The sequence below is a fragment of the Ornithorhynchus anatinus genome, chromosome 2 (genome assembly GCF_004115215.2).
Source record: "Ornithorhynchus anatinus isolate Pmale09 chromosome 2, mOrnAna1.pri.v4, whole genome shotgun sequence".
NCBI classification, from domain to species: domain Eukaryota; kingdom Metazoa; phylum Chordata; class Mammalia; order Monotremata; family Ornithorhynchidae; genus Ornithorhynchus; species Ornithorhynchus anatinus.
The window spans coordinates 1,097,992-1,119,857 of record NC_041729.1 but is presented as its reverse complement, the minus strand read 5'-3'; the positions used below and the strand labels follow the sequence as shown (position 1 = coordinate 1,119,857).

Sequence of the window (21,866 nt, the reverse complement as noted above, 5' to 3'; positions counted from 1 at the left end):
TCATCCACTCATTCATTCATTCAGTCATTTAGTCAGTTATTCACTCGTTCAGTCAGTCATCCACTCATTCATTCATTCAGTCAGTCATCCACTCGTTCATTCAGTCAGTCACTCATTCAGTCAGTCATCCACTCATTCAGTCAGTCAGTCAGTCATTTAGTCAGTTATTCACTCGTTCAGTCAGTCATCCACTCATTCATTCATTCAGTCAGTCAGTTAGTTATTCATTCAGTAAGTCAGTCATTCACTCATTCATTCACTCATTCATCCTTTCACTCACTCATTCATCCTTTTGCTCACTCACTCATTCATCCATTCATTCACTCTTCCATCCATTCATTCACTCATTCATTCATTCATTCACTCAGCCATTCACTCTTGAGCCCTTACTGCATGCGGAACACTGTACTAAGCGTTTGCGAGAGGGCACAATAACAAGACGACACACATTCCCGGCCCACAACGAGCTTTCATTCGTTCGTTCATTCAATGGTATTTATTGATGTATTTTATGTATTTATGTATGTATGTATTTATTTCAGTCTAAAGAAGGAGACAGACAGTAATGGAAATAAAAGTACAGATAATAATGGGGGTATTTGTTAGGCACTTGCCAAGTACTGTTCTAAGCGCTGGGGGAGAGACAAGGTAATCCGGTGGTCCCACGTGCGGCTCACAGTCTTCATCCTCATTTTGCAAACGAGGGAACTGAGGCCCAGTGAAGTGAACTGACTTGCCCCAGGTCACACCGCTGACAAGTGACAGAGCCAGGATTAGAACCCATAATAACGATGATAATGTTGGTATTCGTTAAGCGCTTACTCTGTGCAGAGCACTGTTCTAAGCGCTGGCGGAGATCCAGGGTCATCAGGTTGTCCCACGTGGGGCTCACGGTCTTCATCCCCATTTTACAGATGAGGTCACTGAGGCCCAGAGAAGTGAAGTGACTTGCCCACAGTCCCACAGCCGACAAGGGGCAGAGCTGGGATTCGAACCCAGGACCTCTGACTCCCAAGCCCGGGCTCTTTCCACTGAGCCACGCTGCTTCTCATTCATTCACTCTTGAGCCCTTACTGCGTGCAGAACACTGTACTAAGCGCTTGCGAGAGGACAATAAAACAAGACGACACATTCCCTGCCCACAGCGAGCTTTCGGTCTAAAGAGTGAGACAGACAGTAATAGAAGAGTACAGGTAGTAATGTTGGCAATTGTTAAGCGCTTACTATGTGCCAAGCACTGTTCTAAACGCTGGGGGAGAGACAAGGTAATCAGGTCGCTCCACGTGGGGCTCAGAGTCTTAATCCCCATTTTCCAGATGAGGGAACCCGAGGCGCTGAGAAGTGAAGTGACTTGCCCCAGGTCACCCAGCTGGCAAGCGGCAGAGTGGGGATTAGAACCCACGTCCTCTGACTCCCCAGTCCGGGCTCTTTCCACTGAGCCGCGCCACTTATCCGCTGTGTGACTTTGGACAAGTCACTTCACTTCTCTGTGCCTCAGTTACCTTATCTGGAAAACGGGGATGAAGACTGTGAGCCCTACGTAGGACAACCTGATCACCTTGTATCTATCCCAGCGCTTAGAACAGTGCTTGGCACATAGGAAGCGCTTAACAAATACTGTCATTATTATTATTAACAAATACCGACATTATTATTATTATTATTATTATTATTATTATAAACAGACACCTTGCCTGTCCACGATGAGCTAACAATCTATAGGGGGAGGCAGACATTGACGGAGAAGCTGTGTGGCTTAGTGGCTAGAGCACGGGCCCGGGAGTCAGAAGGACTTGGGTTTTAATCCCAGCTCCGCCACCTGTCTGCTGTGTGACCTCGGGCAAGTCGCTTCGCTTCTCTGGGCCTCGGTTACCTCACCCGTAAAAAGGAGATTAAGACCGTGAGTCCCATGCGGGACAGGGATTCCGTCCAACCTGATTAACCTGTATCTATCCCAGTGTTCATTCATTCATTCAATCGTATTTATTGAGCGCTTACTATGTGCCGAGCACTGTACTAAGCGCTTGGGATGAACAAGTCGGCAACAGATAGAGACAGTCCCTGCCGTTTGACGGGCTTACGGTCTAATCGGGGGAGATGGACAGACTTAGAATAGCGTCTGGCCCATAGTCTCGGGTCAGCCGCGGGAAAAATCCCGTCACTTCTAGTCAGGATCCGATCCTATCAGTAGCTTTCAAGAGGAGAATGAGGTGTTCCAGGAAGTTTCAGAACTGCTTAGACCCACCAATTTCCTTGGAGAAGGCTGAGCCAACTCTGAGCTAAACCCAAAACAGTCCAGGTGGCCCAGAGATCTGAATCCAGCAGCCGTGGCCTAATGGAAAAAAAACACGGGCCTGGGAGTCGGAGGACCTAGATTCCGACGCCGGCTCTGCCGGCTGCTTGTTGTTGGGACCTTGGGCAAGCCGCTTAACTTCTCTGGGCCTCCTCTCCTCAGATGTAAAGTGGGGCATAAATCCTTCCGTGAGCCCCATGTAGGGCAGGGACTGTGTCCAACCTGATAAACCTGTATCTACCCCAGCCCTTAGACGCGTAGTGTTTGTTAAGCCCCATGAAATGAAACAATAATAATAATAATGTTGGTATTTGTTAAGTGCTTACTGTGTGCCGAGCACTGTTCTAAGCGCTGGGGTAGACATAGGGGAATCAGGTTGTCCCACGTGGGGCTCACAGTCTTAATCCCCATTTTACAGATGAGGGAACTGAGGCGCAGAGAAGTTAAGTGACTCGCCCACAGTCACACAGCCGACAAGTGGCAGAGCTGGGATTCGAACTCATGAGCCCTGACTCCAAAGTCCATGCTCTTTCCACTGAGCCACGCTGCCAACAAGCAAGGGGCAGATAATTGCTCGCTTAACCAATGCCATTATAATGATGATTATTACTTATAAACATCTACTGTGTGCGGAGCACTACACTCAGAACTGGAAAAATCAATCGTATTTCTTGAGCCCTTACTGCGTGCAGAGCACTGTACTAAGAGCTGGGGAGAGTACTGTAACACCCACACTTCCTGCCCACAACCAGCTTATAGTCTAGAGGGGGAGACGACATTAATATATATAAAGAAATTACAGATATAAGTGCTGCGGTGCTGGGGGTGGGGGTGGTGAATAAAGGGAGCAAGTCAGGGCGATGCAGAAGGGACTGGAAGCAGAGGAAATGAGGGCTTAGTCAGGGAAGGCCTCTTGGAGGAGATAGGCCTGCAATAAGGCTTTGAAGATAATAATAATGCTGGTATTTGTTAAGCGCTTACTATGTGCAAAGCACTGTTCTAAGCGCTGGGGGGGGGATACATGGTGATCAGGTTGTCCCACGTGGGGCTCATAGTTTTGATTCCCATTTTCCAGATGAGGTAACTGAGGCCCAGAGAAGTGAAGTGGCTTGCCCAAGGTTACGCAGCAGACGAGTGGGTGGCTCAGTGGAAAGAGCACGGGCTTTGGAGTCAGAGGTCATGGGTTCGAATCCCCACTCGTCCACTTAGCTGTGTGACTTTGGGTAAGTCACTTCACTTCTCGGTTGCCTCAGTTACCTCATCTGTAAAATGGGGATGAAGACTGTGAGCCCCACGTGGGACAACCCGATTCCCCTGTGTCCACCCCAGCGCTTAGAACAGTGTTCGGCACATAGTAAGCGCTTAACAAATACCAACATTATTATTATTATCAGTGGTGACATAGATGAGAGCGAGGTACGGGGAGTCGGCTGGCGTTAGAGGAGCAGAGTGTGCGGGTTGGGTTGTAGTAGGAGAGAAGCGAGGTGAGGTAGGAGAAGCAGCGTGGCTCAGTGGAAAGAGCCCGGGCTTGGGAGTCAGAGGTCACGGGTTCGAATCCCGCCTCTGCCCCTTGTCAGCTGACTGTGGACAAGTCACTTCACTTCTCTGGGCCTCAGTTCCCTCATCTGGAAAATGGGGGTGAAGACTGTGAGCCCCACGTGGGACAACCTGATGACCCTGTATCTACCCCATTCATTCATTCAATAGTATTTATTGAGCGCTTACTATGTGCCGAGCACTGTACTAAGCGCTTGGGATGAACAAGTCGGCAACAGATAGAGACGGTCCCTGCCGTTTGACGGGCTTACGGTCTAATCGAGGGAGACGGACAGACAAGAACATTAGAACAGTGCTCGGCACATAGTAAGCACTTAACTATAATGGTGGTATTTGTTAAGCGCTTAGTATGTCCAAAGCACTGTACAAATAGCAAAAGCAAACAGCATGGCTCAGTGGAAAGAGCCCGGGCTCGGGAGCCAGAGGTCATGGGTTCGAATGCCGCCTCTGCCGCTTGTCGGCTGAGTGATTGTGGGCAAGTCACTTCACTTCTCTGGACCTCAGTTCCCTCCTCTGGAAAATGAGGATGAAGACTGGGAGCCCCACGTGGGACCACCTGATTCCCCTGTGTCTCCCCCAGCGCTTAGAACAGTGCTCGGCACCTAGTAAGCGCTTAACAAATACCAACATTATGATCATGCCGCTTAAGCCGGGGCAGGGGGCGAGGCCCAGCGCCAGCTGCTTTTTGCGCCTGCGCCGGAGGCCTCGCTCCTCCGCCGCCCCCTCCCCTCCCCTCCCCCCCGGCGGCCGGTCGGCGCGGCCCGTTGTTATGACGACACGGTCGTAAATCCGCCATCTTCCCCGGGCGCGTTGCGACATGGAGGGCGCGATGGCAGTGCGAGCGGCGGCGGCTCATACGGCAGGCGGAGGCCCGGGACCCCGCCAGGACCGGCCGGGGCCCGGGCCGCACCGACACGCCGCACCCGACGCGCCCGCAGCCTTTCTCGCCCTCCCGGCCTCCTTCAGCCAGGAAGGTAACCGGCCCAGACCCCCCTTCCCTCCCTCCCTCCCTCCCTCCCTCGTCCCCGCACGGGTCACCCCCGCATGATAACCACCCTGCCATTGGGGCACCGCTTACCATGTGCCCGGCACTGGGCGAAGCGCTGCGGGTCAGGTGGGCCCCCGTGGGACTCCCCCGCTTCATCCCCATTTGACAGATGAGGTCGCAGAGAATAATAACGGTGGTATTTGTTAAGCGCTTACTGTGTGCACGGCACTGGGCGAAGCGCTGGGGGTCAGGTGGGCCCCCGTGGGACTCCCCCGCTTCATCACCAGTTGACAGATGAGGTCACAGAATAATAATGTTGGCATTTGTTAAGCGCTTACTATGTTCACAGCACTGTTCGAAGCGCTGGGGGAATGCAAGGTCATCAGGTGGTCCCCCGTGGGACTCCCCGGCTTCATCCCCATTTGACAGATGAGGTCGCAGAGAATAATGACGTTGGTATTTGTTAAGCGCTTACTGTGTGCATAGCACTGGGCTAAGCGCTGGGGGTCAGGTGGGCCCCCGTGGGACTCCCCGCTTCATCCCCATTTGACACATGAGGTCACAGAATAATGACGTTGGTATTTGTTAAGCGCTTACTATGTGCACAGCACTGTTCGAAGCGCTGGGGGATGCAAGGTCATCAGGTGGTCCCCCGTGGGACTCCCCGGCTTCATCCCCATTTGACAGATGAGGTCACAGAGAATAATGACGTTGGTATTTGTTAAGCGCTTACTATGCGCAGAGCACTGTTCTAAGCGCTGGGGTAGACGCAGGGGAATCAGGTTGTCCTACATGGGGCTCACAGTCGTCATCCCCATTTTACAGATGAGGTAGCTGAGGCACAGAGAAGTGAAATGACTTGCCCACAGTCACCCAGCTGACAAGTGGCAGAGCTGGGATTCGAACCCATGACCTCTGACTCCAAAGCCCGTGCTCTTTCCACTGAGCCACGCTGCTAAGTGACTTGCCCAAAATCACACAGCCGACAGGTGGCGGAGCCGGGATTTGAACCCGTGACCTCTGACTCCCCAGCCCCGGCTCTTGCCACTGAGCCACGGTAATAAGTGTGGTCTTTGTTCAGCGCTTACTGTGTGCCAGACACTGTTTTGAGCGCTGGGGTGGATACAAGGTTGGACACAGTGTCTGTCCCTCGTGGGGCTCACGGTCTTCATCCCCATTTTACAGATGAGGGAACTGAGGCCCGGAGAAGTAAAGTGTCTTGCTCAAGGCCACACGGCGGACAAGAGGCAGAGGTCATGGGTTCAGATCCCAGCTCCACCACTTGTCAGCTGTGTGACTTTGGGCAAGTCACTTCACTGGACCTCAGTTACCTCATCTGGAAAACAGGGATTAAGACTGTGAGCTACACGTGGGACAACCCGATCGATCACCTTGTATCCACCCACGCACTTAGAACAGTGCTTTGCACATAGTAAGCACTTAACAAATGCCATCATTATTATTATTATCATTATCATCCTTCCCATGCCCCCTCAGGTGTCACCCCCTTTATATCCCCATCCCCTTCCCCCTTCAGGTGTTGCCCCCACCTCCTTGGCCCTCCTAGGTATCATGCCCCGCCCCTCCAGGTATCATCACCATCTTCCCACATCCCCTCAGGAGTCGTCACCCCTCCCGGGCCCTCTCAGGTATCGCCCCCTCTTTGCTCCTCTCCCGTGCCCCCTCAGGTGTTGCCCCCACTCCCTTGGACCCCTCAAGTATCGCCACCCTCTCTCCCCTCAGGTGTCGCCCCCCCCCCCCGCCGTGCCCCCTCTAAGGTGTTGCCCCATCCCTCCCGTCCCCCACAGGTGTCTCCCCTCCTCTGGTTTTGCCTCCCGCCCCTGTTGCTCCCTAAGGTGTCACCTTCCTCCGTTGCCCCCTCAGGTGTCCGGCATGCCTCCCCTTTCCCCCCTCAGGTGTAGTCACCCCCCCATCCCCGGTATTCCTCCTCGGATGTCGTTCCATCCCGCCCTGCCGTGTTCCCGCTTTGGTGTAGTCTCTCCCTCCTGTGTTCCCCCTCCCATGCTGCCTCTCAGTTGTTGCCCCCCTTTGGTAATCCCTCAGGTGTTACCTGGCACCCAGATGTCACCCCCTTCCTGTGCCCCCCAGGTGTCACATCTCCCTCCCGTGCTCCTCCTCAGAGGTCCGTACCCACCCTCCCCTCAAACCCCTGCCTCCCGGTTTCCCCGACATCTCCCCACTCCTTCCTCCTTGGGTCCCCGGGGGGTGAGGGAGGAGCCGGAGAGAGCTGTTTCCATGCTTCTCGGACTCCAAGGGTCCCCCTCCCGCAGAGACCGTCACCAGGTTCTACGCTTCTTCAGCCGGGACCCCTTCCCCCGAGCCTCCCTCTTCTCCCAGAGACCCCGGATCCCTCCCCTGCCCGGGGCCTGACCCCTCTTTCCCTGGGACCCTTCATCCCTTCTCCTCCCCGCACACCACCCCCCTCCCCGGGCCCCTCCCGTTGCTGCGGGGACTGGGCGTCACCCGGCGGGGTGCCCGCGGGGCCTCTCAGAGCCTGCTCTTCTGGCTCTGGCTGCGGGGATGGAGGCTAATCCTGGGTTTCCACCGCCACCCCCTCCCCACCCCCTGCAAACCCGAGGCGGGAGAGCTCCCTCTGTCCTTCTGCCCCTCCGTCTCTCCTTGCCTCCCTCCCTCTCCCCTGTCCGGCAGCCGGGCCCAGGGCCCACACCCGGAGCCATTCAAGACCCCAAGGAGCCCGGGAGGAATCTGAGGATGGGCATAAATTGAGACTCCTCTCCCAGGAGGCTGGACGCAAAGACCCTCTTTGAATGAGTTGATTTCTCATTGCACCTTGTTTTGGCTGGCAGAGAAACGGGCACGGTGCCACCGGTGCTAGGGATGTGGACCGGGAGAAGCCAAAGGGCCTTCCCAGAGCTCCCCTTTCCTCAGTCGGCTTTCCCGGGCCCTCCATGCCCCTCCTACCCGGGCCCTCCCTCTCCCTTCTCCTTTCAGTCCCCCTCCACGGCCCCCCGGGCCGGTTCTCCCCATCTTTAAGTGTCAGGTGCCCCCTTCCTGTCCCCCTCTTCCTGCGGCCCTTCCCTGTGAGGTCGTTACGCCCCCCCCCCCCCCGGCGCCCCCCGGGTCCCCTTGGAGTGAGGGATGGGAGGATCCCTTCCCAGCGCGGCACGTGCTCACTACAAACCTGGTGCGTGGCGGCGGCGGCGGCTCCGGCGTTCCCCCGAGCCCAGAAGCTTCCGCCCCATCTCGGTCCCCTTGTATGGGCCGCGCAAGAGAGCCTGGCTCCCGGCCGGCTCCGCCACTTCAAGGTTCCCTGGCTCGGGGCCATGAGTCACCCCCGAGGTGGCCTGCCGACACCGCCCACGCTACCCTGCCGATCGGGAGCCCGGGCGAGCTCCGGCCGGCTCGCCCCAGTCAGGTCCGACCAGCTGCCCCACGCCAGTCCCAGAGAACACAAAGTGCCACCTGTCCCGCCCCCCCCCTGCCCCGCCCCCATTCCTGTCGAGACATCTCGGCAGGGCGCTGGCCGGAGGGAACCGGGGCATTTGGGTTTGGGTTCCCGGTGGGGGGCGAAGCGGTGGAGCGTCTGGGGTGGAACAGGAGGAGAGAGAGACGAGAAGGAAGGGGAGAGCTGGAGTGAGCACCTTAAAGCCAGTGTTTAGAGTTTCTGTTGGGCGCATCCTCCTCAGCCCCGACCTCCTCCTCCAGGATGACTTCTCGGTCGCTCTCCCCACCCCCCACCCCCCCAGCAGCTGTCCGCTGAGGCCTTCTCTCCGGCCCTTTGTTACAGAGCCAGGCCCAGAGTCTGCTCTTATTACCTATCCACCTTTCCTTCTCATTTTCTTCTTATTGGAATGTTACGTTGTGCCTTTCTCCCCTAGACTGTGAACCCCTTGAAGGCAAGGATGGTGTTACCTCTCCTTTATTCTCTCGAGCGCTTAACTGTGGGCAGAGCACTAGACTGGGCACTCACTATGTGCCGAGCACTCTACTTGGAAGCAGAGCATTGTACTGGGCAGCTACTTTGTGCTGTGTACTAAAGACTTGGGACAAGGAAGCCTGTTTTATTCCTGCCTGTGTATTCTCTCCCTGCGCTTAGTACAGTGCTCTGCACACAGGGAGCGCTTAAAGGCTGTCACTCTCACTTCTCTGACTCCCAGACCCTGGGCTCTTTCTGCTAGACCAGGCTATAGATGTGAATCCCTGCCCTCAAGGAGCCTACAGTCTAGCCAGGGAGACGGACGGTGTAATAAATTACAGACAAGAGGCAGAAAGAAAGTGAATATTTAGGTGAAGGGTGGCTGGTCCTTCTGCTCTTTCTCGGGCTCTTTTGCCAGCTCGCCATCTGCTTCCCACCCTGTAAATGGGGGGGTCTCCAGAGGCTCAGCTGGGGATCTTCTCCATCAGTATCCGCTCCCACTGCCTTCAGCTAGCATCTCCCTGCAGGTGACTTCCATATCTCCGTCTCCAGTCCTGACCCCTCCCCGTCTCTGCAGTCTCGCATTTCCTCTTGCCTTCAGGACATCGCCACCCAGGTTTCCTGCGGCACCTCAAATTTACCCCGTCCGAAACAGAACTCCTCATCTTCCCACCCAAACCTGCTCCTCCCCATGACTTTACTATCCCTGTTGACAACACCACCATCCTCCCTGTCTTACAGGCTCAGCATTTATCCTTGACTCATCTCTCTCCTTCAACCCACATATTCAGTCTGTCACCAGATGCAGTCAGTTGTTCCTTCACACCATCTCCAGAATCCACCACTTCCTCTCCATTCAAGCTGCTACCCCGCCGGTCCGCACGCAGATCATATTCCGCCTCGAACGCTGCGTCAGCCCCCCCGCCGGACCTCCCCGCACCCAGCCTCCCCGCCCCTCCCAGTCCATACCTCCATCCTCCCCACCCCTTCCCGTCCATACTTCACTCTGCTGCCTGGGTCATTTTGCTAAAATTCGTTCTCCGACATTTCTGCGAGCCCTGTAGTGGTTGCTCATCCGTCTCTGCGTCAAACAGAAATTCCTCACCATCAGTTTTAAATCTCTCTCCACCCTACCTATCCCCGCTCCTCTCTCATTACAACCCAGCTTGCGCACTTGCCTCTTCTAATATCACCTACTCACCTCGGACGAACAGGGGAGGGCAGGTAGGGGAAATGAGGGCTTAGTCGGGGAGGGCCTTTTGGAGGAGATGTGCTTTTAGTACGGTTTTGAAGGGGATAGAATGGAGGTCTGTCGGATGAGGAGGGGGAAGGAGTTCAGACCTGAGGGTGGGCGTGGGTAGGGGGTCATCAGTGAGACAGACGAGATGGAGGTACGGTGAGTCGGATGGCACTAGGGGAGCGAAGCCTGCGGGCTGGGTCACGGGAGGAGAGCAGCAAGGCGAGGTAGGAGCAGGAGAGCAGATTGGGTGTTTCACGGCCCATGGCGAGGCGGTTCTGTTGGATGCGGAGCTGGGTGGGCCACCCCGGAGGGTCTTGAGGAGTGGGAGACGCGGACTGAGTGATGTTTTTGAAAACTGTGTCAGATGAGGCCGACGTGCACCGGTGCGGCCGCTGCCAGGCGGAGTTCACCGCCCTGGAGGACTTCGTCCAGCACAAGATCCACAGGGGCTGCCAGCGGGTGCAGGAGAGCGGCACCATGGCCCCCGCGCCCGGGCCCGAGGCCGCACCCGCCGCCCTGCTCAGCCCGGAGGTACGGAGCGGCACCGTGCCAGGCGCCCGGCACAGCGTTCGCCTCGCCCCGCCGCACTTCCTGGGCGCCCCCCCGCCACCCCGCCCAACCTGTACACCCTGTCTAAGTCTTTATACTCTGCCCCTTCCCCTACCTGGAATTCGTTTTAGTGTCCTTCTCCCCCACTAGACTGCCATCTTCTTAAGGGCGGGGATCATGTCTACTAGCTATCTTGTCCTCTCCCAAGCAGTCAGTCCAGTACTCTGCCCACGGTAGCCTGTAAGCTCCTTGAGGGCAGAGACCGTGTCTCTTAACTGTATTGTCCCCTTCCAAAGCCTCAGTCCAGGGCTCTGCCTCCGGTAGACTGTAGGTTCCTTGAGGCCGGGAACCAGGTCGCCTCACATCGTCAACGCTGACTGTGTCTCAGGGGGCACGTGGGCTAGCGGGCCCCCGATCAGTAGTGTGCGTATCACAGTAGCGCGTACTACAGGAGTCCCCCGACCCGGCGGAGGGGGAGTCGGGCCTGAGCCACGCTCGCCCCCGCAGGTGGTTCCGTCCGTCGGGGAGTCCATCACCGTGGCACACATCGTCGTGGAGACGGCGGCCCTCCCCACCGAGGGCCACGACACCCCAGAGATCGGGGGTGAGTCTCAGGGCCCCCGGTGTCCCCTGGCTTCCGCCGCTTCCCCTCTCCCCCTCCCCCGGCCCCGTCCTCACCCTTTGCTCGCCGCCCCCCCTCCAGCGTCCTCTCTCCACAGGCGGTGGGAACATCAAAGAGGTCATCGTGGCGGCCGCGGAGCCCATGTTCGCTGGCGTGGACGGGCAGGTGGAGGGGGAGCCGGCCGGGGGACCGGCCAGCCCGGATGAGTCAGAGCCGGACGGCCCGGCCGAGCTGAACAAGGTCAAGCTGCTGGTCAACAAGGAGGGACGCTACGTGTGCCAGCTCTGCCACAAGACCTTCAAGACGGTATGGGCCGGGGGATCCCCCCAACCGTCCTTGGTATCGGCGGAGCGTGCACGGGGCCCGCAATAGCCCCTAAAAACTCCATGGGGGATTAGACCGTATCTCTGCCCTCCGGAGCCCGCTCCCCAAACCTCCCCCTCGCGGGCCCCGCTCCCCACGTTCCAGCCCAAACCCACACATGGTAGGCGCTTGGGTCAACCCCCGGACAGATGGACCTGGGTGGGTGGGCAGGAGCGGCATCCAGCTGCCGTTGATCCGCGAGACTTCCTGCCGTGGGCTGGGCACCGACTGGGCCCCGGCCGGCCTTGGCCGACCGACTGATCCGGCAGCTACTCTTCTTGGACTGTGGGCACCCCCCTCCCCAACATCTCTCGGTGTCGCTGGGCGCTTGCGGCCACCCTACGGGGTCTGGCTCCGGGGTCCTAGTGCCCGCGGCTGATCAGTTGTGTTCCTTAAGCGTATACTTTGTGCCAAGCATTGTGGTGAGCGCTTCAGCTGATGGGGGAGAGGCCCCCGTGTAGGTGTGCGTCCAGGGGATGGGGAAATGCGTGGGGCACCGTCTACCCCTCCCCTGGGGGCGCTGGGGAGACCCGCTCGGCTGACGCGGTGCCTTGCGGTGCCCCCCACCCCGTTGTCCCCAGGCCAGCATCCTCAAGGCCCACATGATCACCCACAGCAGCCGCAAGGACCACGAGTGCAAGCTCTGCGGGACATCCTTCCGGACCAAAGGCTCCCTCATCCGGCACCACCGCCGCCACACGGGTGAGAACCCCGCCCGCGGGGCCTCCCCCACCCCCGGGTGGCGCCTCCGGTCGGGGGCACGGTGGGAATCCGTATTTGAGCCGTGACCCCTCGAGATCTCCCCAACGGGTTTGTCCGAAGGGCAGAGAACGTGGCACCGGCTCAGCGTGGCACCTGTCCCGGCGGCCCCGTCCTCGGGACGGGGCTCGCCCGTGGCTCGGTCCGCCCCACCCTCCGGCGGCGGGTGAGCGGAGCGGTCAGCCGAACGCTCGGCGGGTCGATCTCTCCAGATGAGCGGCCTTACAAATGCAAGAAGTGTGGGAAGAGCTTCCGGGAGTCCGGAGCCCTGACCCGCCACCTCAAGTCGCTGACGCCCTGCACGGAGAAGATCCGCTTCAGCCTGAACCAGGAAGTGGTGCTAGCCAAGGAGACCCTGCCGCCAGGTGGGTGGGGGCGAGGAAGGCCCCCGAGGGCCCCGATTTCCCCGTCGGCCCAGTGGGTGGGGGAGCCCGGGCCGGGGGGGCGCCGAGGGACGGGGCCGAGGCTCCATCCCGGCCGGGGGGGGCAGTGGGCCGTGACCTTCTCGGTCGTGTCCCGTGCGCGCCAGGGTCCTGCGAGGCGGGCTCGGAGGTGGCCCCGTCCCTGGGTGGTGAGCCCGTCGAGGCCTCGCCCGTCATCCACCTGGTGACCGACGCCAAGGGCCACGTCATCCACGAGGTCCACGTCCAGATGCAGGAGCTGCCGGTGTGCGCCAAGGCCTTCGGGACGCAGGTCGGTCGCCGCCCCTCCACCCCATCCCCCGGGGTCACCTGGCCCACTCTCGGATGCCGCCACCCTATCCCTACGTTGACCCCCCGCCTCCCCGGTCTTTTCATTTTCATCTTCCTCCTCCTCCTTCCTCCTCTCTGTATCTGGAAGCTCCCCGAGGACGGGGATTGCCGAGGTCACCGGCCTCCGGTGGGCTCTTCCAAGCGCTCGGCGCTGAACCCCGCCCACAGTAGGTGCTCAGCACACACTTGTTCCTAACTCCTCGTCTGTGGCATTTGCTGAGCAGCGAGCACTGAGCAGAGCACTTGGGAGCGAACTACAAAAACGAGGCAGACACACGTGCCCTGCCCTCAAGGAGATTCCGGTCTCTTGGGGAAGAGACCCGATTTCCCCAGAGTGGGAGCAGGAGGAAGGGCCATCCGATTTAGTGTCAAGTCAGCGTGTATAGGCGTGTCCCTCGCTCAACGTGGCGTCTCTGCCTCCTTGTCCTCCTCTTCCCCATTCCCCTCCCCTAGGCGACGGGTGCGGAGGAGTCGGCCCCGGAGGGCCCGGTGAGCAGCGAGAGCCTGCTGAGGCAGGCCATGAGGAACTCCGGCATCGTCATCGAGCGAGTCGGCCTGGACGAGGCCGCCAAGCCCTTCGCCCCCTGTGTCGGCGCCACCGAGGAGCTGGCCGGCGGCGACGCGGAGGGGGAAGAGTTCGTGGACGTGGAACGGGTCGAGACGGTGCGGGCCGGGACCGGGGTGCGGGCGGGAGGGGGCGGGGCCGCCCTCTGGACCCAGACCGCGGCGGGCTCGGGCCGGGCTGACCGGCGGGCTCTGCCGCGTCCCCACAGATCGAGCCCGAGTTGGTCAACGGCCTCAAGTGTTTCTCCTGCCCACACTGCAGCGAGGTGTTCCCCGTGGCCACGGCCCTGGAAGAGCACATGAAAGGGCACTTGGGTGAGTGGCGGTGCCCGCGGCACCCTGCGGCGGGTGGAGGCCGGGGCCCGGGGCTGGCGGGCCGGGCCCCGCCGCCCCCCAGCTTCCGCGTCCGCAGCGGTGGAAACGCGGCCGCGGCAGAGGGAGGGAGGGAGGCGGCCGGGGGAAGGGGCCGGGGGCCGGCGGCGGGCGTCCCCCTCCAGCGGGCGGCGTCGGTGTCTCCGCAGGCCTGAAGGTGTTCCACTGTGAGGAGTGCGGGAAGGAGTTCCCCAAGGGCTACCTGCTGAAGAAGCACCGGGAGGCCCACGTCCGGGAGCGCCGCTACCGCTGCGGGGAGTGCGGGAAGCTCTACAAGACCATCGCCCACGTCAAGGGCCACCGGCGCGTGCACTCGGACCAACGGCCCTACTCCTGCCCCAAGTGCGGCAAGTGCTACAAGACCAAGGTGGGCGGGCGGGCGGATGGCCGGGTGGGTGGACGGACAGACGGTCGTGGAGGGCGGCGCTGAGCGGGGCCGGGGCTCTTGCAGAACGCCCAGCAGGTCCACTTCCGGACGCACCTGGAGGAGAAGCCGTACGTGTGCCAGTACTGCAGCCGCGGCTTCCGGGAGAAGGGCTCCCTCGTGCGCCACATCCGGCACCACACCGGCGAAAAGCCCTTCAAGTGTTACAGGTGCGGCCGAGGCTTCGCCGAGCACGGGACCCTCAACCGCCACCTGCGCACCAAAGGTGAGGGGGACCCCCCACCCCGGCCCCCCGGGACCGGACCGAAGGGGGCCGAGTCTCGTCCTGGGGTTGGGCTCCACCGGCTCCACGGGTGAGGCTGGCGGGGCGGCCCCTCCCGGCAAGCGGATGAGCGGGGTTCTGGGTCTGCCGTTGGCTCTTGGGGCGGGTGGGGACGGGGGCTCCGGCGGCCACCGGGCCCATCCGTCCGTCCGTCCAGGAGGCTGTCTCCTGGCCCTGAAGGAAGCGGAGGAGGTGATGGTGTCCGAGGAGAGCCAGTCGGCCGACGGTCTGGCCGCCACCGTCATCTCGGAGGACCCCCACACGGTGCTGGTCGAATTCTCGTCCGTGGTGGCCGACACGCAGGAGTACATCATCGAGGTACTCCGGGAACCCCCACCCTCCACCCTGTCCTGCTCTACCGGCACCCGTCAAGCGCCCGCCCTGTGCCAAGCGGTGTACTGGGCACTCGGGCAAATACAGGTTCATTATGTCAGACACGGTCCCTGTCCCTCGTGGAGCCTCCCGGTCGGAGTAGGAGAGAGGTCAGGTGTTGAATCCCCATTTTACACATGAGGAAACTGAGGTCCAGAGACGTGAAGCGACTAGCCCAAGGTCACTCAGCGGGCAAGCGGCAGAGCTGGGATAAGAACCCGGGTCCTCCGACTTCCAGGCCCGGGCTCTCTCTCCGCTAGGTCGCATTGCTTCCCCCCTCCTGCCGTCACCCCATCCCCCTCTCCTTCCCTTCTGAACCGACCCCACCGGCGGCGCGTCGGTGGCTTGGCCCCGGGGTCACCGGCTGCCCGGGCTGGAAGAATGTCCCAGGAGACCCAGTCGAAGGTGGCCTCCGCCTGCCCGGGACCCGCCGCCGCTGGCCCCGGGGGTTGCCGCCGGGTGCCTGGAGGGGCAGCGGGGAAGAGCCCGGGGCTCGACCCTCGCCTCCCCCAAAATCCGTCCCTCCCTCGGCCCTAGGCAGCTACCGAAGACGCGGAGACCAGCGAGGCCACGGAGACCATCGAGGGGACGCGTCATGAGGTAGGGACCCAGCTGGCAGCCTGGTCGGCAATCCCGGGAGTCCACCCCCGGCGGGGCCCGGAGCGGGGGCGGGAGAGGCAGGGCACCCCACAGACGTGGCAGTCGATCCGTCATTCAACCCCAGGGATTCACCAAGTACCCTCCCGGGGCCAGATTCCGGTCGATCGCTTGGGAGAGTGCGGCAGTGGCGGGACACGCGGGCTCTAAGCGGGGAGGCAGACAGAACCGTTTGCAAATGGGGTGCCCGGCGGGAGGTTGAAGTAGTTTGAGGAATTGATTGAGACAGGTGAGAATCCAAACGTAATGGGGGGGGCGCAAGCAGAGAAGGTAAGAGTGAGCTAAAATGCCGGCCGGTCGAGGGTGGGTGACAGGTGGACACCGATGGGTCGAGGGGATGTGATCGGGGAAGGCTTCCCGGAGGAAGGGGTCTCCCAGGAGATCTGGGGCTCAACTGTTGTAGCGAAGGGCAGATGGGTTGGGTGGTCAGATGGCGGGAGCCCGGAGGCCGACGGCGAAGAGTTCAGGGTGGGTGAGGAGGGAGCAGGGGAGCCGGCGGAGGGTCCCGAGGAGGGGAGAGGTGTGGTCCGGGCCACGCTTCGGGAAGACGATCCGGGTGGCGGCGGCGGCAGCGGTCGGAGGGCTGGGCTGGAGCGGGGAGAGGCCAGAAGGCCGACGCGACGGGCCGACCGCGGTCACACCGGCTGACCGGGCCGCCCCTGTGCCGGGCCCAGGTGGACAGTCACATCATGAAGGTCGTGCGGCAGATCGTGAGCCAGGCCAGCCCCGGCCACCACCAGATCATCGTGCAGAACGTCACGGTGGACCAGGGCGCCGGGCTCGGGGCCGACGCGGGCGACACCATCACCATCGCCACCCCGGAGAGCCTGACGGAACAGGTGGCCATGACCCTGGCCTCCGCCATCGGCGAGGGGGCCGTGCTGGCCACGCGGGGCGGGCTGGACGCGGAGGTGGCGGCCGCGGCGGTCACCATGGTGGCCGAGGAGGGCATCGAGATCCTGGAGCACACGGGCGACTTCGTGGTCACCTCCCAGGACGGCGAGCTGGAGGTGCAGACGGTCATCGTGTAGGCGAGCGACGGCGGGGCCCGCCGGGCATGCGTCGCGCTTGGATGCGGGGGCTCCGGGGGCGGGGGGTGTCCCTTTGTCTCACGGTCCCCTCCCCCCGGCTCGTCCCCAGCGGGGCCACGGAGCGGGGCCACGGAGCGGGGCCACGGAGCGGGGCCGGCTGCTGCCTTCGCTGGTGGCCGCTGAGTCAGACTGAGGCGTGAGCTGGTGCCTTAATCGTTCAGAAAGGGGACACGTGCCTCCCGGTAGGCAGAATGGTCCACCCGATCTTGGGGCACGCCTGTAGCCAGTTGCCCCCAACGCTCTCCCCGCTGCGTATTTCCCCAACTCTCCCCCATTTCCATCCTGTCTCATCCTCCCCCTCGTCTCTTGCGTCTCAGCCTCCCCCTCGTCTCTTGCGTCTCATCCCCCACCTCGTCTCTTCCGTCTCATCCCCCACCTCGTCTCTCACGTCTCTCATCCCCCTCCGTTCGTGCCCCCTCCTACCTCCTACCCCCGACACCCCCACAGCCCCAGTGGAGCCACAGCGGAAGGTTTCCTTTGTTCGGCGGACCTGGGGACTCCCCGGCCCGGAGCCCCTGACGGGCCACCGGCCCCGGGGCCTTACGTCCCCGAGAGGTCACCGTGCTGACCCTCCCGGTGGGGAAGCCGTGACTGGACACTCAAGACTCGGCAGGTTTTTCAATTGCAGTGGGAGAGTTTGAGCTTGTAAATAAGATGAAAGGAATTTTGTTCTTTTGGTTTTTTACAATAAACGACTGAAACTGGCACAGCCGCGTCCCAGGCCCTCCCGCGGGCGGGTCGTGGCGGGGTCGGGGGGTCAACCCGGCCGAGGGGCCGGGGGAGGTTGGCGCAGCTGAGGCCGTGGCCGGGACCTCCCCTCCCCGCACCAGCACCCCAGGCCCCTGTGGGCGGTCGACTGGCTCGGTGCGGCCACTGCCCGTGGCAGCGGCCGACGCCTGATCCTCGGTCATTAATGACGATGATAATAATTGTGGTGTTTGTCAAGCGCTTACTGTGTGTCAGGCACTCTTCTCAGCACTGGAGTTGATTGAAGATAATTGGGTTGGACACGGTCCCTATCCCTCATAGACCTCGCCGTCTTAATTCCCATTTTATAGATGAGGTACCTGGGACACAGAGAGTTGTAGTGACTCGCCCAGGGTCATACAGCAGACGAGCGGTGGGGCCGGTACTAGAATCCAGGTCCTTCCGACTTGTAGGCCCGTGCTCTATCCATTAAGCCACGCTGTCTCTCTAGTGCCCGTGTCTCCGACCGAGGATTTGGCCTCCCCAACCTCTTCAGAGTGCCACCTGGACGCGAGCCCTACCACCCTGCTGACGCAGCTGGCCCCAGGCTGTTGCGCGGCTTGGGCCCCTCTGCCCGAAAGCGGGACCCCGGGAGCTGCTGTGACCCTGAGTCCAGTAACCCCGTGGCCCTCCCGGCTCAGCTTGGCTCGGGCCCAGGACGGGGGCTCGGCTCGGGTCAGCCCGGTCACCGAAGCCTGGTGGGGCTCGGGGTGCTGCGGGGCTGGCAAGGAAGGGGGCTGGGGCAGGACTGGCTAGAGCCCGGGCCGGCCATGAGGAGCCAGGGCAAGGAATCGCCTCCCTCATCTTGTTTGTTCCGGCACTCCTAACCCCCTTTTATCAAGAAACTGCAGCCCGGAGAGGGTAAATGACTTGCCAGGGTCGGAGAGCAGAGCCGGAATCGGAACCCAGAACTCCCACCCTGTGTCTTCTCCTCTACGGTCCCTGCCCTCGGGGAGCGGACTGAGGGAATGGAATCCAGCCTCCGTGCTCAGGGAAACCCAGCCCAACGGCTCCATGAGGCCGTGCCGGTGGATGGAAAAGTCTCCTCGCACCCTGGGCTGCCCTCGCCCCTCGCGGGGGGTCCCAGGCCGAGACAGGGCCAAGTGTGCCCGCTCGGACCACGGGTGTCGGGGGAGACGCCCACTACCTCTCAGGTGCCCGGCCATCTTCGAGGGCTCGGTCAGTCTCCCCGGGGGCCCGGGGCCGCACCGACCCATCTCCAGCCGCTGGGAGAGATTCCCCCGTGGGGAAGCTACTGTGTGCTGCATGGATGTGAGAGGACGGGGTGACCCTCCCTGGTGCCTACGCTTGGCGATCGGGTGACCCGCCCCTCCCGCTCTTCTCCCCTCCCATCACAGCTGGGATGCCCATAAGCTTGCCCAACGCTACCTCACCCCTGCACCCTGGCACGCCCCTGCTCTGGACCTGCTGTTCCAGGGAGCGTTGCTCAGAGCCTGAGGGAGGACAGTGGGCGTGGGGTGCCCCACTCACACTGGACTTGTGCTGGCAGCAGCGGGCGGGGCATGCGCCGAAGCGCCCTCCCATCCACTAGTCCAGTCCCCCTGTGCCCAAGAGTCCGTGCCCAGCCCGGCCACGACGTAGCACGTCTCCCCCCCTTTCTGGCCAACAGCCGGGCGACTCAGAAGCAAGTGAGAAACCAACGGCTGCCTGAGGTGGGCAGCTGACCCCGGTCCGGGCGGATACGGGCCGGCCTTGACCCGCTCCCGAGGACCAGGGTGGCCGCTTTGAGGGGCAGAGGCGACAAGGGGTGCCCTCCTGCCAGGGGGCAGATCTGGAAGGGGCAGCCCCGACCATCCTTGGGCGATGAAAGAAGGGGGGCTCGGTGCGCTCCCAGCCCCTTCCCGGTGAGCAGGCCCGGGGCGGGAGTCAGGGAGCCGTGGCAGAGCAGTGTCCACCCCTGCCCTCTCCCTCCCGAGCCCCGGGCCAGCCAGACCCCCGGGAGATTGCCGTGAGTCACAGGGAGCCTGTCCGGCGAGGACTCGTCATCTTCCCTCCGCACCACCCCACGCTGTCCGCCGGCTAGCCTGAAGCCCCGGACCTGCCCTCGCCGCACCATGGGTAACGTCTCTGGGCCTCAGTTCCCTCATCTGTAAAATGGGGGTGAAGACCGTGCACCCCATGTGGGACAACCTGATCACCCTGTATCCACCCCAGCTCTCAGAACAGTGCTTGGCACGTAGTAAGCGCTTAACAAATACCATCATTATTGTTATTACAGTTCAGCGACAAGTAGAGACAATCCTCGCCCCCCACGGGCTCACAGTCTAGAAGGGGGGAGACAGGCCTCAAAACAAGTAAACAGGCATCAATAGCCTCAATATAAATAAATAGATCGCATCGATCGAGTGCTTACTATGTGCAGAGCACTGTACTAAGCGCTTGGGAGAGTACAAAAGGACAATATAACAGACACATCCGCTGCCCACAATGAGTTTACAGTGTGGAGCCAAAAGGGGGAGGGGGGTGGACTGCAAGAGTCAGTCCGGCCAGGGCTACTGTGGTCCTGCTCCTTCTGGCCCCCCGCCCCCCAAAGTCAACCACGGATGAAAGTGGGAGAGGGGCTAGGCCAGGTTCTGTGGGGGCTGCGGGCGTCCGGGCCGACCAGACTCTGGGGTGAGGAGGGGGGGGAAGGAGGAAGGGGGGTGGGCAGCCGGGTCACCCCACCTCCTCTTCCTCCAGTCCCCTGCCTCCAAGCCCCCCGCTGCTCCCAGGGCCCCCATCTCTCAGCGGTCTGGAAGTTTTGCCTCGAGACTCACCGTTATCCCACCTGCTGCGCCCTGCTTTCCCTTGCGAAGGCTTCTCAGTGCCTCAGTTACCTCATCTGTAAACTAGGGATTGAGACTATCCCCAGCCCCCAGCCCCATTCATTCATTCGATGGTATTTATTGAGCACTTACTGTGTGCAGAGCACTGTAGTAAGCACTTGGAAAGTACAATTCATCAACAAAGAGAGACCATCCCTGCCCACAACGGGCTCACAGTTTAGAAGAGGGGAGACAGACAACAAAACAAGTAAGCAGGCATCAAGAGCATCAATATAAATAATAATAATAATGTTGGTATTTGTTAAGCACTTACTATGTGCACATCACTGTTCTAAGTTCTGGGGAAGATATAGGGTCATCAGGTTGTCCCACGTGAGGCTCACTGTTAATCCCCATTTTACAGATGAGGGAACTGAGGTACAGAGAAGTGATGATAATAATGTTGGTATTTGTTAAGCGCTTTCTATGTGCAGAGCACTGTTCTAAGCGCCGGGGGAGATCCAGGGTCATCAGGTTGTCCCACGTGAAGGTCACAGTCTTAATCCCCATTTTACAGATGAGGGAACTGAGGCACCGAGAAGTAAAGTGACTTGCCCACAGTCCCACAGCCGACAAGGGGCAGAGCCGGCATTCGAACCCATGACCTCTGACTCCCAAGCCCGGGCTCTTTCCACCGAGCCACGCTGCTTCTCTAAATAGAATTATAGCTATATATGCATCAAAACAAGTAAACGGGCATTAATATAAGTAAGTAGAATTATCGCTAGGGCTGTGGGGCGGGGAGGGGGGTAGAGCAAAGGGAGCGAGTAGAGGCGGGTGGGGAGGGAGGAAAAGGGGGGCTCAGGCCGGGAGGGCCTCCTGGAGGAGGTGAGCCTTCAGTAGGGCTTTGAAGGAGGGCTGGGAGGAGGGAGGGTGTTCCAGGCCAGAGGCAGGACGTGGGCCAGGCAGGGGTCGACGGCGGGACGGGAGACATCGTGAGGAGGTCAGGGGCTGGAGCGGAGAGGAGTGTGCGGCCTGGGATGGAGGAGGAGGGAAGGGAGGTGAGGGAAGAGGGGGTGAGCAGCGCTTCTTAGTAGAGCGCCTGGCACAAAGTAAGCGCTTAACAAATACCATCATCATTATTATTACGAGCGGGGCGGCGTCCATCCGTCCTCTCCCGCGCCGGGCCGGGTCCTGGCGAGGTGTGGGGAAGCAGGGATCCGGGAATCCCGGAGTCCAGCCAAGCCGGGGGCGGGGGCTTCGGACTCCTCCCCCCGAGCCCCGCCCCTCGACCTTCAAAGCCTCCCCCCGTCCGCCCCCGCTCCCACTCTGGCCCCGTGGGGCAGCGCTGCGGGGCTCTTGCGCGGACCCCCCCCCCCCCCCCCCCCCCCCCCAGCCCCCGACCCCCAAACCCCCGGCCCGGGGCCGAGCGGTGAGTTCCCCCGGCCGGAGGGTCAGGGGCCCGGGGGTGGGCCGGGCAGGGGGAGGGGCAGGGGGCGTCCCAGGACCGGCCCCGGGCCGGGGACCCCCTCCGAGCACGGGTAGGGGGATTCAGCAGGTCTCTATCCGA

The 21,866-nt window shown here is 61.2% G+C and overlaps 1 protein-coding gene across 2 annotated transcripts; it reads left to right on the top strand.

The window, feature by feature from the left end:
• The first annotated feature begins 4,651 nt into the window (after positions 1-4,651).
• Positions 4,652-17,491, top strand: E4F1 (E4F transcription factor 1). Of its 2 annotated transcripts, none has more exons than XM_039915124.1 (14): positions 4,652-4,824; positions 10,341-10,507; positions 11,033-11,129; positions 11,245-11,453; positions 12,092-12,212; positions 12,482-12,634; positions 12,799-12,962; positions 13,475-13,684; positions 13,795-13,900; positions 14,107-14,324; positions 14,409-14,607; positions 14,822-14,982; positions 15,574-15,636; positions 16,368-17,491. In XM_039915124.1, the coding sequence occupies exons 1-14, from the start codon at positions 4,668-4,670 to the stop codon at positions 16,722-16,724; spliced, it is 2,382 nt and encodes a 793-aa protein (XP_039771058.1). In that variant the 5' UTR covers positions 4,652-4,667; the 3' UTR covers positions 16,725-17,491. The 2 variants fall into 2 exon arrangements, with proteins under 2 accessions (XP_039771058.1, XP_039771059.1); XM_039915125.1 differs by having other exon boundaries at positions 14,845-14,982; positions 16,368-16,455.
• The last annotated feature ends 4,375 nt before the right edge of the window (positions 17,492-21,866 follow it).

Coding starts and splice junctions, on each gene's coding strand:
- E4F1 (XM_039915124.1), top strand. CDS start 4,668: ATGGAGGGCGCGATGGCAGTGCGAGCGGCGGCGGCTCATACGGCAGGC. Junction 4,825..10,340: donor GGCCTCCTTCAGCCAGGAAG/GTAACCGGCCCA, acceptor AAACTGTGTCAG/ATGAGGCCGACGTGCACCGG. Junction 14,608..14,821: donor CCGCCACCTGCGCACCAAAG/GTGAGGGGGACC, acceptor CCGTCCGTCCAG/GAGGCTGTCTCCTGGCCCTG.